The following is a 17,305-nucleotide window of genomic DNA, read 5'->3' on the forward strand; positions in this document are numbered from 1 at the left end:
AAAGACCTGAAGGAAGGGAGGGACGAGTCAGAGGGATCTCTGGGAGAAGAGCATCTGAGGCAGAGGGAACAGCAAGTGCAAAGGCCCTGAGGCACATGCATGCCTGGTGTGCACAGGGAACAGCTGGAGCAGAGTCAGGGACAGGAGGAGAGGCAGGGAGACTGGAGCGGGTCTGACATGGGGGCTGCACGGAGCCCAGCAGGGAGCGGGGAGAGGATGAGGGCTGGGCCAAATGAAGGCTGAGAGCACTCAGATCGCACATGTACTTGTCCTGTGTGTCCTCAGCCAGCGATAGCCCGCACGCCTTGCGAGCTCGCTGCTGCCGCCCTGTGGTTCTGGGCCTGCCTCGGGGGTCCTTCCTCGGCCCTCAGATTCTCTTTAAGGAGAAGACGAGGCTCTGGGGGGCAGAGGCATGTCACTTGGCCTAAGTCACACAGTGACAGGTGGCACAGCCAGAGCTCCAGGGCCATAGGCCACACCTCATGCCTCCCCTGCCGGTCAGACAGGTGTCCCCAGCCCCCAGGCCTCTCGCTGCCACCCCAGGGCACACAGAGGGCCCCCTGAGCCTCTGGAGGTTTTGTCGACACGGATCTCCCCCCGCACTGAACGCACACCCTCGTTTGCTCGTGTCTGTTTCTGTTCAGACGTTGAGTCAGTGCCGGCGTCCCACCGCAGAGGCCTGATGGCCGTGCCGCCTGCTGGGGAGGCCATCGGGTGAGAGGCTGCAGAGCTCCTGCGCCGGGAGGGCGTGTGGGGCCAGAGCTGGGCCCCCGGCTGGACGGCGGGAATGAAGCGGGTTCGCCCACTGGGGTGCTGCCTGCGGCTCCGTCTCCCACCCTCCACGCCGGTGGCCTGGTGGCTGGTGTGCAGCACACCAAAGAGACAGGATGGCATGTGAACCCTCATGCGCCGTCACCCAGCCCCAGACCGTCGCCGCGGCCAGCCCTGCCCCTTCCACTGCCCGCCCCATCCCGTCAGGTTGTCCCCATCGTCCTGTTAGGACCACTTCAGACAGAAAAGCTGAAAGACATGATCAGTAGACACTCGTCCTGCCCTCCCCAGACCTGCAGATGACGTCCAGTCTTTCTGCTGTGACTCCTGTCTGTTCCTCTGTCGCACATCAGTCCCTCTTCATTGGTGGCATCTTTTTACTTTCCCGGTGCGTTTAAAGGCGGGGGCTGCCGTCGGCGCTGTCACCCTTCAGCCCGCGGCGCAGTAACTGGCATCCAGTGCTCGCTTCTGCGTTTTGAGGATAAACTGTAGACAGTGACGTGTCCAGGTGGTGGGCGCGCCAAAGGCCTCGAGTGTGCAGCCCCAGCCCTGTGAGGGCAGGGCCCCCCCCGCCGTCCACCTCCCACCCGGACTGGGAACACACTCTGCCCTCTCCTCTGTGATCTCTGTCGTCTGTCTGTCCAAGTAGGATGGCAGCTCCTGGGGGCGGGGACCTAGTCGGTCTTGTTCACTGTGTGTCTCCAGGACCTGGAACAACGTGTGGCACAGAGTTGGCGTGGGGTGACTGTTAGGTGGTGGGACAGATGGACAGTTGGGTGGTAGGTGGATCCGTGACGGGGGGGGCGAGTGGGAGCCCAGCCAGGCCTCGGCCTCCTGAGTTGTCACTGTCCCCTCACGCCCACGCCTGTCCCCCGCCCCTCTCTTGCAGTCCCTCCTGCTGTTCAGCCGTTCCCTGGACACCAACGGTGACTGCTCCCGCCTGGTGGCCGACGGCTGGCTGGAGCTCCAGCTGGCCGACAGCGAGAGTGCCGTCGGGCTCCTGGCGGCCTCCCTGCGGCTCCGCACCCGCTGGGAGCAGGTCCTGGCCCGGCAGCTGGCCCGGCAGGCCCGGCAGCGGCCGGAGGAGGAGGAGGAAGATGAGGACGAGGAGGAGGCGGCGGTCCACCGCAGGGAGGAGGCGGCCCTGAGCAGGGAGCTGCTGCAGTTCGCAGCGTCCCAGGTGCCCTCGGACTGGCTGAAGTCGCGGGGGGCAGGCTCCTTGGATGTGCGCACGTTGGGGGTTTCCAAACCAGAGGGTTGATGCCAAACCCAGGGTCACGCGCTGGTCAAGGCCGGAGCCAGGACTGAGCTTGGCCTATGTCCTGCGGCCCCGCTGTTGACCCCGAGCCCTCGTTCAGCAGAGGCTTGTTAGGCACGTGCTGCCTGCGCAGTGCAGGGTCCCCCTCAAGAGCGGTTAAGGGGCTGCAGTACGTGAGTGGGGAGCCGTAAGGTCCGTATTTGTGGAGGACAGGTGGGAAGAATTGGACAGAGCAGATGTGAGACCAACCCCACCTCTTATGTGGGGAGTCAAGAACTGACCCTCATTCTGCCATGTGTGGATGGGGCAGGGGAGAAAGGTGCAATCCAGGATGACTTCCTGGAGGAGTGGAGGGATCCAGTGAACTAGGGAAAGAGGAACAGGCTGACATGCCAGGGGAAGGAGGGGCAAGGTGGCTAGACTTAGGGTCTGGATGTGGTCCCGCAAGTGACAGGGAGCAGAGAAAGGACCTGGGGAAGGCAGTTAAGATGGGAGATAGGGCGTCAGGATGTGTTTTAGACAAGCCTCTGGTCACAGGTGTCTAAAACCATGTTGTGATTGGCTTAAGCAATTGGGCCCCATTACAGAAAAGTCCAGGGGTGGGTTTCAGGCACAGCTGGATCCAGGTGCTCTGATAATGTCTCCCTGAGTCTGGCTCCCCTATATCCTGTCTCTCTTTCCTCAGGTTCCCTACAGCCTCCGGCGGCTCATGGGGCTGGAAATCCAGAACCTCTATGTGGGACCTCAGACCATCACGGCTGCCCCCAGTCTCCCTGGTCTCTTTGGCAGCTCTACCCTGTCCCCCCACCCCACCAAAGGGGGCTACGCGGTCACTGACTTCCTCACCTACAACTGCCTCACGGTGAGCACAGACCCCACCTGGGCCCCTCACCCTCCTGCCCCTCAAGAGGGATTTTAGGGACCCCCTCAGCCCCACCAACCTCATTCCTGCTTAGTCCTGGGACACAGTTTCCGAATGGGGCCTGCCAGCCCCGAGGGGTTCTGGGAAGGGCCCCAGGCTGTCGGCGGGGGTGGGGCAGGGCGTCAGGTCCTGACACAACCCACCTGCCACAGAGTGACACGGACCTGTACAGCGACTGCCTCCGCACCTTCTGGACCTGCCCCCATTGCGGCCTGCACGCCCCCCTGACGCCCTTGGAGCGCGTGGCCCACGAGAACAGCTGCCCCCAGGCCCCGCAGGACGGCGCCCCGGGTGAGGACGCGGCGGGGGCTGGGGCCCTGTGTCTGTCCCGCCGTCCGGCCAACCCATGGTGGTTGCTGGGCATCTGGGCGTTCGCCGGACGCCCTGGGGGCTGATGGTCTCGGCCCTCTGACCCCGCTTGGTGCCCCGTGTGGACTTCGTCACAGACCCAGAGCCCGGGACAAGGAGGGCCTGGAGCGCCAGCTCTGTCTCATTTCTGTCTGTCTGTCTTTCTGTGTCTTTGGTCGCTCTTTCTCTGCCTTGGCCACATCCACCATCTTGTCCCCCAGGGGACGCCACAGTGAGCAGACACTGACATGGTGTCTGCCACACCACACACCACACAGGGCTCGTGGGGGAGACGACAGCAGGACCACACGGTCCCCACCCCAGGGCTCGCTCTGTCTGTCTCAGCAGCCTATGTGGCTCTCCTTGTTTCTTCCTCTCTGTCTCTTACCCCATGGGACACAGAGTAAAGACTTGGCCCTGCGTGTTAATCAAGGAAGGCTTCCTGGAGGAGGCAGAGCCGGATTCCCCAAAGGCTGCGAGAGAGCCTGAGCCCCCCGGCGCCTGGGCTGTGGGGTGGGCGGGAGAGCACACAGTGGAGCGCCCCCCTCACTGTCCCCCTTCTTCTCTCTGTTAGGGGCCGAGGAGGCCGCCCCCGAGCCCCCCCAGAAGGCGTCTGCCCTGCAGAGGCCCTACCACTGTGAGGCCTGCCAGCAGGACTTTCTGTTCACGCCCACGGAGGTGCTGCGGCACCGGAGGCAGCATGTGTGAGCCAGCCGGGCCGGGACGAGGACTCGCGCCCGAACCCCCGGCCTGGGCTCAGCCCCGCAGGAAGTGGGGGGAACATGTGAATAAAGCCTTATTGCTGACGCGGACCCTCAAGCCTGCCCTTCCAGACAGCGGCAGCTGCCTGTGGCGGTCCTCCGCGTGGTCTGCCTCTCGCCCCTCCTGCTGCGGTCTGCCATCAAGGTGGCCTGGCCCTGTGTGGGAGTCGAGGGCGAGCAGGGCCTCCAGGGTCCGGGTGCAGGGCCTGGGCTCCCTGCCGCTGCTGCCTCCCGAGTGTGCTCGTGGCCTCTGCTTTCCCTCAAACTCGGCAGCCTCGGTGTTGGCCCGGCCACAGGGTCCCTTCCAGACTGGGCAGGGGGACCGTGTGTGTCCCTGTTCACCTGGGCCCATGGCTGCACCACAGGCCCGCTCACAGCGTGGTCTCCAGGCCGCTCCTGCTCAGGGTCCAGGGGCCGTTCTCAGCCATCCCTGCGTCCTCCCCGGCTGGCCACGCCTGCCCTACAGATACGGAAGGGACGGGGGACACTGAACGACCGGATGCCGTAAACCACACAACTCGGCTGAAATGGGAAATGTCTTGAAAGACAAACTACCAAAGCTCACCCGAGAAGAAATAGATACACTGGACCGCTGTGCGTATCTGTTAAGGACATTGTATTTTTTATTTACTTTTTATTATTTTTTTTGTTAGGAAGACTGGCCCTGAGCTAACATCTGTGCCCATCTTCTTCTATTTTGTATGTGGGATGCGACCACAGCATGGCTGATGAGCAGTGTGTAGGTCCACGCCCAGGATCCGAACCTGCGAACCCCAGGCTTTTGAAGCAGAATATGGGAACTTAACTAGTACACCACCGAGCTGGCCCCAGGACATTGAATTCATAGTTACAGACGCAGAGAACAGGTGGGGGGTGGCTCCCTGGTGACCTGGAGCAGACACGGAAGAATGAGGCACTGTGCTCGACGACAGCTCCCTCACGGTGGGGAGGCCGCCTCTGGCCGAGTTCACGAGGGCAGCATGGCTCTAACGCCAAAACCAAAGACGACTCCGGAAAGGAGGCTGTGGACCGACGTCCTCCGTGAGCGCGGACACAGAGATCCCTTGTAAAGGTCCGGCGCCTCCCGCTCAGCGATGTGCAAACAGCAGAGCAGCTCACGGCCGGGCGTCGCTTCTTCCGGGGCGGCCACGTTGGTTCCGCATTTGAAAATCAGTCAGTGTGACTGGCCGTGGCGCAGACGAGGGTGCGTGTGACAACCTTCGACAGCTCGAGGCCGCGGGGAGACTCTGCACTCTGCGCCTGCAGCGCTTTGCTCTGGCCAGTGAGCCCCGCTCAACTGCCCTTTGCCCCGAGGTTCCGTCTTGACGCGGGACCCTGGGGAAGCCCTTTTTGTGTATATATATATTTTTTCCTGAGTGTCAAAGCAACGCGTGGCGGCCTCGGGTGGGATTGGAGCCTAAACAGAAGCCACTGCAGGTGCTTCAAACAGGAAGGGATTTAACACGGAATCGGGTGCTCACGAGACGGCGGGAGGCTGGGGCAGTGGCTCTGGGCCAGGCCCTTGGGAAGGACCCAGGACGACAGCACAGAGCCACGCGCCGGGGCCCTGCTGCCTCTGAACCACGGGGCTCAGCAGCGCCCAGCCTGGCCGTGACCCGGGGTCCCGGCTCTGGAGGGACCCCACCCGCCGAAGCCTGTGCTACGTCCGAGTCCAGCTCCAGGGCGTCTGGGCGACATGGCTGCCACCTCCGGCCTCTGCTGCCAGGACGGTGGGGGAGGCCGCCCGGCCCAGCCGTGTCCCCAGTGAGGGACGGGGAGAAATGAGAAGACAGCAGCCGAGGGAGGGGACGCCCGCCCACCGCTCCCCGCCCCCCCTGGGCTCAGGTGTCTCCCCAGGCCTCTGCCCGCGTGTCCGCACCCCTCTTGTAACTCGTCCAGGTTCCGCTGTGTGTCGTTCTCTGACCTCTCCGTTGAATGCTTCTCTGTGGCTAGTTTGGAGTATTTCTCCAGGTCATTGTGAATTCTTCCAAAATTAGGTTTTGCTGGAGCCGTGAAAGGGCGCATTGTTCGGCGCGCCGTTCAGCTCCTTGCTAAGCCCTGTTCCCGGCTCGGCCTTTGCATCGGTTCTCTTCTCTTCTCTTCCAGTAACACAATAGGCACTATCTTTGCATACATCTTCTTGCAGGAATGTTGTCCATTTCTTGGGTTCCTGTTTTTAAAAAGTTTTCTCCGTTATAGAAAACTTGGAAAAGCTGGAGAAAATAGTAAGGAAAAGGAGTGCCCTGGAGTCCCCCCGAGGGGCTCTGGGCGGGGGTCGTGGGCTGAGCACGTTGCGGACCGGGAGACCCAGTGGCTTTACCCAGAGCGGCACATCCACATGGCCCGGCGTTCCCCGGGGCCGAGCCCGCGGTCCGGCCACAGACGCCTCCCTCCCCGCGACCCGCACAGCGCTTCCTCCCCCCTCCCCAGCTCTCTGGCGGCCTGCCTCTGCTGTGTGCTTGTCCCCAGACTTCCGGCCACTTCCTTAGGACTCGTTCCTGAGAGGCCATCAGGGTCAAAAGGTGAGAGCATTTGGGAGCAGTGTTTAGCACAGACTGCAGAATTTCTCCTTTTTAGCCATCTGTGTTTCCGAACAACTTGCAAGAGAAATCGCACATGCTCTCGTATTGTAGCCAACACGCAACGGTGCCCCTCTGTGCCAGGCACTGTTCTAAGCACTCTGTATATGGACTCACTTGAACTTTGAGACAGTCCCGCAAGATAAATACTCTCGTTACCCTCCGTTTTGCAGATGGAGAAGCTGAGGCCCAGAGAGGTTGAGTAACCAGCGCAAGGTTGCACAGCGAGTATGTAGCAGTGTTGGGTTTTGAGTCCAGAGTGTCTGGCCCCTGAGTTCGTGCTCTTAAACACAATTCTCTGCTGCGTGTGGAGCTTGCTTTTTAACAGCCAAGCAGAGCTCCACAGCGTCGTTTAGTCAGCCATTACCCGATTGGTGAGTGTCGTGGCTTCCGATTTTCTGATACAATCGGGGGTGGATCCAGGTTTTGTGGGGCCTGAAGCTCCTACAATTTTGGGGGCCCTCTTTGGTAAAAACTACAGAACTGTAAACACAAATAGGGGCGGGGCCTGAACAAGCCAGGGGGCCTGAGGCTCCGGCGGCCGGAGCATCGCGGGACACCCCCCTTTGCCGCCCGGACCGCAGGGACCCCGGGAACCGCGCGCGCCTCTGCGCATGTGCGCGAGGGCCGGCAGGACGCGTGCTGGAGGCGGGGTCTGCGCCTGGACAGGATGCTCGGGAGCCGTGGCTGAGGGTCTTTATCAGGACGCCAACCGGGCAGGAGAGCGGAGCGCGGTGCAGGGCCGCGAGGGCGAGAACTTTGTCCAGCAACGGGCACCACTCAAAGGGCGGGCAGGCCGCGCGCAGGAAGGTGTGCAGGACGCACGTCCCACGAGCGCTGGCGTCCGGGATACAGAAGGAGCTCCCCCAAGTCAGGGAGGACAGGCGGACCGGCAGAAAACAGGCCAAACGCTTAAACGGACGAGGCCCCAGAGAGGCCGTGGGGACAGACCCGCAGCCGGGGCCACGCGGGTCTCCTGGGGCCTCGTGATGCCGGCGGGAGGCGGAGGACGGGCGCCTGGGAAACACAGGGACGGGCGGGGGCCGCAGCCGCAGGCCCGTCCAGCGGGCGACGGAGAGGTCATTGCACAGGGCAGGAGGACGAAGTTGCTGGGTGGGGTTTGGAACGAGAGTCCGCTGGGGGGAGTGGAGACTGCGGGGTGCGCACCGTTTCCCATCGGCTGCGCCGCGGGGGTCGTGGGGGTCGTGGGTTCCTGTCGGGCCGCGCTGTGGCTGTCTTCCCGTTGGGGTCTTTGATTGACAGCCCTTCCTGCAATGGGCCCCGCCCGGCCGGGGCGCCCCCTTCCCGGCTCCCGACTCCGGTTTAAATGAGGTTTCCCTTCAGTGTGCATCTTCACGGCCGCGCTCAGCATCTGACGGCAAAGCCTCTCCTGCGGGTTTACGCGCGAGAAATGGAAACGCGTGCGCGGAAGACCTTGTATGAGGATGTCCATGGGCCGCCCCGGTCCGAGCGGTTATGTTCCCGCTCTCCGCTTCGCCGGCCCAGGGTTTGCAGGTTCGGATCCTGGGCGCGGACAGGGCACCGCTCATCAGGCCACGCTGAGGCGGCGTCCCACATGCCACAACTGGAAGGACCCACAACTAAAAATATACAACTACATACTGGCAGGATTTGGGGAGAAAAAGCAAAAAAAAAAAAAAAAGGAGAATGTTCATAGCAACTTTATCCATGACAGCCCCAAACTGGAAGCACCCTAAACACCGGGAGAAGAGAAAGCGCGCGGTAGATCCAGCGCGTGCTGTGTGGCTCCATTTACATGAAAGTCTAGAAAAGGCGAGTCTCATAAAGGGGGACAGGAAGCAGGTCAGTGGTTGCCTGGGGCCGAGGCGCCAACTAGAAGAGGGGGGACCAGGGAACCTTCTGGGGGTTGAAGATGCTCTGTGTCTTGATTGGGGTGGTGGCTACACAGGTGTGTTTGTCAGAATGTGTTGACATTTGGTGACATGTAAACTAGACCTCAGTGAAATTGATCGCCGTTCGCCGCCCCGCCTGCCCCTCCGCAGAGGTGACCATCAGTCAGGGTCACTGGGCATCATTTTGCTGCGTCTTGTGTCGGATTCTGCTCAAGGACGTGCATACGGAAATAAAATGTTTTGATTTTTCAAAAAATGGGATCATACGGTTCTGCAACTTGCTTTTTTCCATTTGGGCTAATTTGGAGATCTTTCTGAACCGGCATAGAGCCTGCTCATTCTTTCGCGTGGCTGCACAGCGGTTCACGACATGGGTTGTGCTGAACATCAGTTTAACCAGGCCAGTATGGAGAGACCTGTAAGCTGTTTGCAATCCTTTGTTCCTACAAACGAAGCTGGCATGAGTATCCTGATACACATGTCATTTCCAGATATGTGTGTATCTGTAGGATAAATTTCTGGAGATCGAATCACTGGTCCCAGGGAAGGTGCGTTTTTACAGGTCATTTGATAGATTCTCCCAAATGTCCTTCTGAACGGGCTGTGCCTGTTTATGTTATTTTTATGTCCCCTGTGAGCCTGAGCATCTTTGCCTATTATTCTGGGCCGTTTGTGTTTCCTCTTCTGTGCTGGCTCAGATCTTTTGACTGTGTTCTTCCTAGGCTCTTTGTCATTTTCTTGTTGGTTTGTAGCAGCTCTTTATATATTACAGATCTTAAGTATCTTCATAGATGTTACAAACATTGCTCCCAGTCTGCTGCTTGTCTTTGGCCTTGTTTATGGTGCCTTAGCCACTCAAAACGTCTTCATTTTCTGGTTGTCAGATCTCTATCCCTTTTCTATTAGGACCCCTGAAAATATCTTCCTCAAACTGAGGTATTAAAAATGGGGAAATAAATGGAGGAAGGGAGAGGCCAAACTGATAGCTCCTTCCCCCAAGCCCTGTCCAGCCAAATCTCAAGAACATCACGGCTTCTCAAGGCTGTTCCTCCTTTTCTCCTCTTAAAACATAAAATAACATGAAAGTCCTACAGTCAAGAAACAGAGTGCTTTTTATTTGCATGTGAGGTGGGGGTGCTGAAAATGGAAGCCATCCAGTGTCTGCCAAAAAGCCTTAAGCAAGAGGCCGGCCCCGTGGCCTAGTGGTTAAATTTGGTGCACTCTGCTTTGGCAGCCTGGGTTTGTTTCTCTGATGTGGACCTATACCACTCGTTGGTGGCCATGTTGTGGTGGTGACCCACATACAAAATAGAGGAAGATTGGCCCAGATGTTAGCTCAGAGCCAATCTTCCTCAGCAAAAAAAAAAAAAAAAAAAAAAGGCTTAAGCAAACTCCAGTCTCTGACTCAATAAATCCATTCTGGGGAGTGAGTCTGAAGGAACCTGCTGGAAGAGGGGAGGAGACTCTTAATGCCCAGAGATGGCCATCAGGGCACCTGTCAGAATTGAGGACCCAGGGATCACAGCCTCTCAAGAGTGAATTCTCTGGCCCTTCATGGTACCAGAAGTTCTAACTACCCATTAATGATCTGGGGAAATAGGGGAGAACAAAAACTCCAGCTGGGCCTGAGGCTTCGGCATTCTCACAACTGCATGAAATAAACCTCATGGACATGTCGTTTTTCACCCAGTGGGGTGGTCCAGGTGCTGCTCGCTGCCAGGAGGCCGTGGGGAAACAAAGGGGCGCTTTCATCCACCTGGAGGGGAGTTTACACCGCTGCTCTGGAAGGCACTTTAGCAGGATCTTTCAAAATGCAAAGCAGGCACGCATTCACTCAACAATCTTTTAAAACTTCCTCTTGAAGCGTAATACACAAGAAGTACACAAGTCGTAACTGAACAGCTTGATGAATTTTCCTAGAAAGTGAAACATCCCTGGGCCACCAGCATCCAGACCAAGAGACAAACCCTGACCAGCTCTCCAGCAGCCTGGCTGGTGCTCCACCCCATCCCCACTCCCCCACTCGCAGGAGTGAGCACCTTTTTTTTTTTTTTTTTTTTTTTTGCTGAGGAAGATTTGCCTTGAGCTAACATCTGTCCCAATCTTCCTCTATTTTGTATGTGGGTCGCCACCACAGCATGGCCGCCAACAAGTGGTGTAGGTCTGCACCCAGGAACTGAACCCTGGCCACCAAAATGGAGCACGCTGAACTTAACCACTAGACCACGGGGCCAGCTCCTAAAATTCTGACTTCTAACACCATTGGCTATGTTGCCTGTTCTAGATCTTCAAAAAAATGTATTCTTTTGTGTCTGGCTTTTCTTGCTCAACATTCTGTTGCATGGAGCTGTGGTTGATCCATTCTAATGTATGAACTAGTCACAATTTATTTATCCGTTCTTTTGTCGATGGGCATTTGGCTTGGTTCCAGTTACACACAATGCCGCGAGCACACGGCTCCTGGCTTTTGGTGAACACGCGTGTGCGTTTCTGGGGAGTAGGAATCCAGCGGTGGGTCTGCCGGGTCGTAGGGCACGCGTGGGTCCAGTTTTAGTAGATTCTTTAAAATCGTATTCCGAAGTCATCTTACCAGTTGGCGCTCCCACTGGCAACGTATGAGAGCTCCGGCTGTGCCGTATCTGACTGGGTATTGTCGGTATTTTTCATTTTAACCATTCTAGTGGCATTTATTGCAATTTTAATTACATTTCCCTGATGACTACCTTTATCAAGTATCTTCTCATGGGTTTATTAACCATTTGTCTATCTCCTTCTTGTAGTTTATATTAAATATTTTCCCTCTTATAAAGGGATTGTTTTCTAATTGATTTGAAAGTTATTTATATAATAAATATATAACTTATAGAATATATATTTCTTTAAATATAAATACATTTGTCAAATATATGTATTGTGAATATTTTCTTTGTCTGCACTTGCCTTTTCATTTTCTTAACAGTGTCTTCTGCAGAGCAGAAGTTTTCAATTTTGATGAAATCCAGTTTATCATTTTCTTTTATTTGTACTTTTAAATTATTTTTAGTTCTTTTTATTTTATCTATTTATTTTTATTTTATTTTTAATAATTTTTAACTTATTTTATTTTTATATGTGCACTTATTTTTATCTTATTTGTATTTATTACTTACTAATTTGTTATTTTTGAATTTTTATTTTTATTATTTTTTATTATTTGTACTTTTTGCATGAAACCTGAGAAATCGTTGCCTACCCCCAAGGTCGTGAAGTTTTTCTCCTAGAAGTTTCATAGTTTTAGACTTCTCCTTTACGTCCAGTTAGTTTCTGTGATAACGTGAGTTAAGAGTCAAGGTTCATCTTTCCACGTGTGGGGTCAGTTGTTACCAGCCCCGTTGTTGTGGATGCTGTCATCCCCCCTTTGAATTAATTGGACGCCTTTATTGAAGATCAATGGACCCCGTCCTCGTGGGCCTATTTCTTGGCTTTACCCCATCCAGCTGTCAGTCGAAGCTCGTCCCTCTGCCACGTTGTCCCGATCGCAGTAGCATCACAGTACGTCGACGTCCAGTGGCATAAATCCTACAACTTTCTTCTTTGTCAAAACAGTTCATTCTAAGTCCTGTGCATTTCCATACGCATTTTAGGACCAGTTTGTAATTTCTCCAGAAGCCTGCCGGGATGTGAGCTGGGGTTGTCCTGACTCTGCAGCTGTTTAGGGAGAACGGACGCGGTGACATTTGAACCACAGTGAGTGATCCAAGGCTGCCCGTCCATGAACATGGTATATCGCTCCCTCTCAAACGAGGCTTCCAGGGCTGCTGTAACTCCTCTCGGCGGCGTTCAGAGTGTCCGCTGGGCAGATCTGGCACAGCCACAGAGGGAGCCGGTGGCCTATGTTCACCAGCCCCTGGTGCTGGTCGTCGCTGCACCGGAGAACCTCAGGGCTGGGGCGGGCAGGGAGAAAGCGTCCTCCTCAATTTCTACATCTGTTTTCCTGCCCATGAGTGGAGATGATACCCGTGCCCAGCTGATCCATGTACTCAGAACAGTGCTTAGCACATAACAGGTGCTCAACAAACAGCCGCTACGATTGCCCCCAAAGCAAGGAGGAAGGTAACCAAGGTGTGCTCGTCAGTCCCCTTGTGTGACATCAGAGAGAAACAGGGCCAGTTCCCAAGTCATAAATCTGAGGACAGATCTAGACTTTTCTTCCCCCTTACCTGCCACATCCAATCAATCTCCAAGCCTTGTCCTTTGTGCGTCCTTCTTCTTTTTTGGTGAGGAAGAGTGGCCCTGAGCTAGCATCTGTGCCAATCTTCCTCCATTTTGTATGCAGGATGCCACCACAACATGGCTTGATGAGCGATGTGTAGGTCTGCGCCTGGGATCTGAACCTGCGAAGCCCAGACCGTGGAACCCTGACCACTAAGCCACCAGCCTGGCCCCACTTCCTTCTTTTTTTTTTTTTCTTTTTAAATACATCTCATTTTTTTGTGGGCCATCACTCCATCATTGGGGTCATCTGGGATGGACCAGAATCATTCAATTTGCTGATCACCATTCAACACACCCGGGGTCATCTCCAGGCTTTGGCAGAAATGAACTTCCTTGTACCTACACCCTTGGGCCCCTGTGGCGTCCTTACATCACGTCCTCACCTCCCGCTCTCCTCCCCTCCTCCCTGTCAGCCTCTGCCCCCCTCCTCCCACTGCTGCTGCTCCGGTCAAGGTCACTGGTGACCTCCAACCATTATTCTTCTGTCCTCATCTCGGGAGTATCCAACGCTGATGGCTCACTCCTTTTCCTCTAAACCCCATTTTCACCCCCAACCCCAAAGGAACCACGTTCTCTGAGGGACCCAGTTGTGTGTTGCCATTTTACCCGCCTGCCATGAGCTGTTGGGGACAGCACATGGACCATCTTTAGGTGACATAGTAGTTTGATGGCGCCCTCATCTCTATAGAGCGGCTCTGTTCTGGATATTGTTTCCTTGCGCACCTTCCTAAGTAGTTCTTGACCCGCCCCCTCCCCTCCCGTGTGCCTGCCCTGGCCCGGCTCCTCCCCGCCTCCCCGTGCCTGTTTCCCACGGCTGCCATAACAAAGGACCACGGAATAGGTGACTCAGAATGACAGAAACATATTCTCCCACACTTCTGGAGGCCAGAAGTTCCAAATCAAGGTGGCGGCAGGGCCGTGCACCCTGTGAAACCTGCAGGGGTCCCTCCTGGCCTCGTCTGGCTTCCGGCGCTCTGCTGGCCATCTGCGTTCCTTGGCTTGTGGCTGCATCGCTCCAGTCCTCCATCTCTGCATGGCTGTCTTCTCCCTCTCTGCATGTCTCTCTGTGCCCAAATGTCCCCTATTTGTAAGGACACAGTTGTATCGGGTTAGACCGCACCCTGTGAGCTCATCTTAACTTGAACATCTGCCGAGACCTTATTTCCAAATCAGGTCATGTTCACAGGCGCTGGAACTAGGACTCCAGACTACCTCTCTGGGGGACACAGCTCAACCCACCACACCCCCTCTAAATCCCCCCTCCACATGGCCGCCCGAGGGCAGAGCACACACCCGACCCAGTCCTTTCTCTGCTCAAAATCCTTCCAAGACAGAATACTATTCAGCCATGAAAAGGAACGAAGCACCAATCCAGGCTACAACATGGAAGAGCCTCGAAAACACCACGCTGAGCAAAAGAAGCCAGACACAAAGGACCATAAATTTATGTGAAATGTCCAGAACAGGCAAATGTGTCCAGCCAGAAAGGGGACGGGTGGTTGCCCAGGGTTGGGGGTTGTGGGCAATGTGGAGTGACTAAGAAGTCGAAGGTGTCTTTTTGGGGTGACGAAAACGTTCCCCAGTAGGTTGTGGCGAGAGATGCGCGACTCTGTGAATATAGGACAGCCACCGAACTGAACCGTTTGAATGAGTGCATTTGATGGTATGTGAATGACATCTCAATGAAGCTTCCAAAAAACCAAAAACCCCTTCCCTGGGTCCCCAGCGCCCTCTGGAGGGAGCCCAGCTCATCGCCTGCCACATTCTGAGGCTTCCGGGCCGGATGACCCAGGGTCACACGGTCCCCAACACGTCATTCACAAGACGCCACGCAGCCACACACAGCGAGACACTGCCACCGGCACACAGAGTCTGGGGACACCCAGATCTGGCTGTGACAGACACAGGCTCGCACAGAGACATGCGACCTAGACCGGGCACCGTGGGACAGACACAGCCGCCCTCGGAGACACACACGCCCCCTTCAGGAACAGTCTCGGCTGAGGACACAGTCCTGGGGGCGCCCTCCCCGCGGTGGCACGTGGACCCCAGTCCTGAGTCCACCCTCGCCATAGCCACACGACGGTCACACACACACACACACACACACACACACACACACGGACCCGAGACCGCCTGGCCCTGCCCATCCGCCCCACACAGCCCACCTCACAGACCCATCAGGCTGCCCACCTCCTCGGGGCGCAGCCGGCTCAGCGACGCCCACCCCCTGCACAGGTGGCCTTGGAATGGGGTCCAGCCCCTGGTTCCTCACCCAGGGGCGTGGAGGAGGTATTTTTAGTTACAATTAACCTCCAGCCCAATTTCCCTCCTCGCGGGTGGCACAGCCAATCGGTTTCATTAGAGAAGATTAAGTGGGAGGCATTCGCAGGCCCCCAGAAAGGTGGGGGGGGGGGGGGGCAAGGAGCTGCCCCTCCCCCACCCCGTGTGCCCCATCCCCCTCCCCAGGCCAGGCAGGGGCTGCGGGAACCCTGAACCCTTGTGGCAGACCTCAGGCCTGGGCCCCGCCCCGCCCCCATAGCCCTCCCCACCACCCGCCTTCAAAGGGGGGCTGTCGGAAGTCCTTCCAGCTGTCTATCCCTCATCCATCCCACTTCAGTCCTGGGGGGTTTGGGGAGAGAGAAACACTGACCATAGTCCCCAAATCCATATCTAACCCAGAAAATAGTTCGCGTTAGGCCCTTTAAAAATCATAGCACCTTCGAATTATATTTTTTAAAAATGACAGGAGGACTGTCTAGCGCGCAAGCTTCTGAGACCCACGCGTGGCAACTGTGTGACCCCGGGCGAGCGATCTGCCTCTCTGGGCCTTGGTTTCCTCCTCCGGGAAGTGGGGAGCGTGATGGTCCCCCCGTCTGAGGCTCAGCGGTGGGGTTGACCCGGTCGGTGGGTGTCAAGCTCCTAGAACGGGGCCTGGCACAGAGCACGCCGCAGAGGAAGGGGACGCAGGTGTAAGGGTGGCAGGCCCACCCCCGCCCGACCCGGCTCTACTTTTTTATGACCCGCGTCATCTTCTTGCAGGCTACAGGAGCGCTCAGTTTATGGGGTCCACTGTGGACGTCAGTCCCCGTGGGCGGAGGTCTTGATTGCGACGTGCAGGGACCCGCAGAGAGGGCGGGCCCAGGGAATGCAGCCGCCTGAATGAATGAGTGACAAGGGGGCGGGGCGAACAGGTAACAGCGTGAATCCCAGGGAGGCGGCGTCGGGGCCACAAGTGAGGGTCACAAGGGGGCTGCCTTGGTTTGGCTGCTCCTGGTCTTTGCAGAGGCGACCTCTGAGCCAGGAAGGGTGTCCCAGGCAGGGGGAGCAGCCAGGACAGAGGCCCCGGAAGGGACCGGCCCGGGCAGTCTCCACCAAGGTCGGAGCCTAAGCCTCGAGAATCGAATCGCACGGAGCTCAGTGGAGTCTGGGAACAACGAGCAGGGCGGGCGGAGCCTGGAGGCAGCAGCAGGGGACGGTCCCCCGAGGGATGTTTGATGACGGCCACCTCGTCCGGGGACCAAGGCCTCGTGGTGAGTGGCAGAACAGGGACTTGAACACAGGCGGGTCGGGCTGGAGTCTGGGTCCAGGCTGTCCTGCCTGTCCGTCTGTGGGCCGCACACGAGTGTTTCCGAGGGTAGCTCCGGGTGACCCTTTCTGGAACTTTCCTGGGTCGCTGGCAACGCCGCCTGCTTGAGCGTGTGTGTCGGCCTCTGCCACGTCCTGTGGGCGCTCTCCCCGGGTGTGACGTCTCCGAGTGTGCAAGCATCAGCACGTGTGAGCAGGAGTGAGGACAGACACGCCCATCTGAGTGTGTGCTTTGTATGACCATGTATGAGCAAGTGTGAGTGTGAACATGTGTATGTATGTGTGAGAATATATTTGTGATTATGTGCGAGTGTGAATGTGTGAGCATAAGTGTGTGACTACGTGTGATGCGTGAGCATGTGTCTGTGTGCAAATGTGAGTGTGAAAACATAAGTGTGTGGGTGGCTTCTCTGTGGCTCTTCCCAGAGTTTCCCAGTGTGTGTGTGTGTGTTTGTGTGTGTGTGTTTCCGTGTCTGTGTGTAGCTGTGTTTCTTTGCGTGTTTCTGAGGGCGAGTCTATCTTAGTGTGTGTCCCGTGTGTGTCTGTTCTTCTCTGTGTGTGTGTTGGGGTGTCTGGTTGTGCGTATTTCTTTTTCTTTTCTTTCTCTTTTTTTTTGAGGAAGATTAGCTCTGAGCTAACATCTGCCAATCCTCCTCTTTTTGCTGAGGAAGACTGGCCCTGAGCTAACATCCGTGCCCATCTTCCTCTACTTTATACGTGGGACGCCTACCACAGCATGGCGCGCTAAGCGGTGCCATGTCCGCACCCGGGATCTGAAACAGTGAACCCTGAAGCAGAATGTGCAAACTTAACCGCTGCGCCACTGGGCCGGCCCCTGGTTGTGCGTATTTCTAAGCGTAAGCGTGAATCTGGGCACCAGTTGGATCTAGCATCTCACTCTGTATTGTCTCTGTGTGAGTCTCTTAGCCCGGGCTCCCCTGGGTGGGGCT

At 56.7% G+C, this 17,305-nt stretch overlaps 1 protein-coding gene across 6 annotated transcripts in view; it reads left to right on the plus strand.

Annotated features, from left to right (window-relative positions):
* The window catches only part of DHX34 (DExH-box helicase 34), a 28,555-nt gene extending 22,360 nt beyond the window's left edge, over positions 1-6,195 (plus strand). For 4 of the 6 annotated variants that reach the window (XM_070633090.1, XM_070633087.1, XM_070633088.1 and 1 more), the window contains 4 exons: positions 1,661-1,951; positions 2,715-2,891; positions 3,104-3,242; positions 3,874-6,195. In XM_070633090.1, the coding sequence (XP_070489191.1) occupies positions 1,661-1,951; positions 2,715-2,891; positions 3,104-3,242; positions 3,874-4,007 (741 nt within the window). In that variant the 3' untranslated portion in view covers positions 4,008-6,195. The remainder of the gene's footprint in view (positions 1-1,660; positions 1,952-2,714; positions 2,892-3,103; positions 3,243-3,873) is intronic. The other 2 variants (XR_011543842.1, XR_011543841.1) reach the window with 1 other exon arrangement.
* The last annotated feature ends 11,110 nt before the right edge of the window (positions 6,196-17,305 follow it).

The sequence above is a fragment of the Equus przewalskii genome, chromosome 9, assembly GCF_037783145.1.
Source record: "Equus przewalskii isolate Varuska chromosome 9, EquPr2, whole genome shotgun sequence".
Taxonomy (NCBI): domain Eukaryota; kingdom Metazoa; phylum Chordata; class Mammalia; order Perissodactyla; family Equidae; genus Equus; species Equus przewalskii.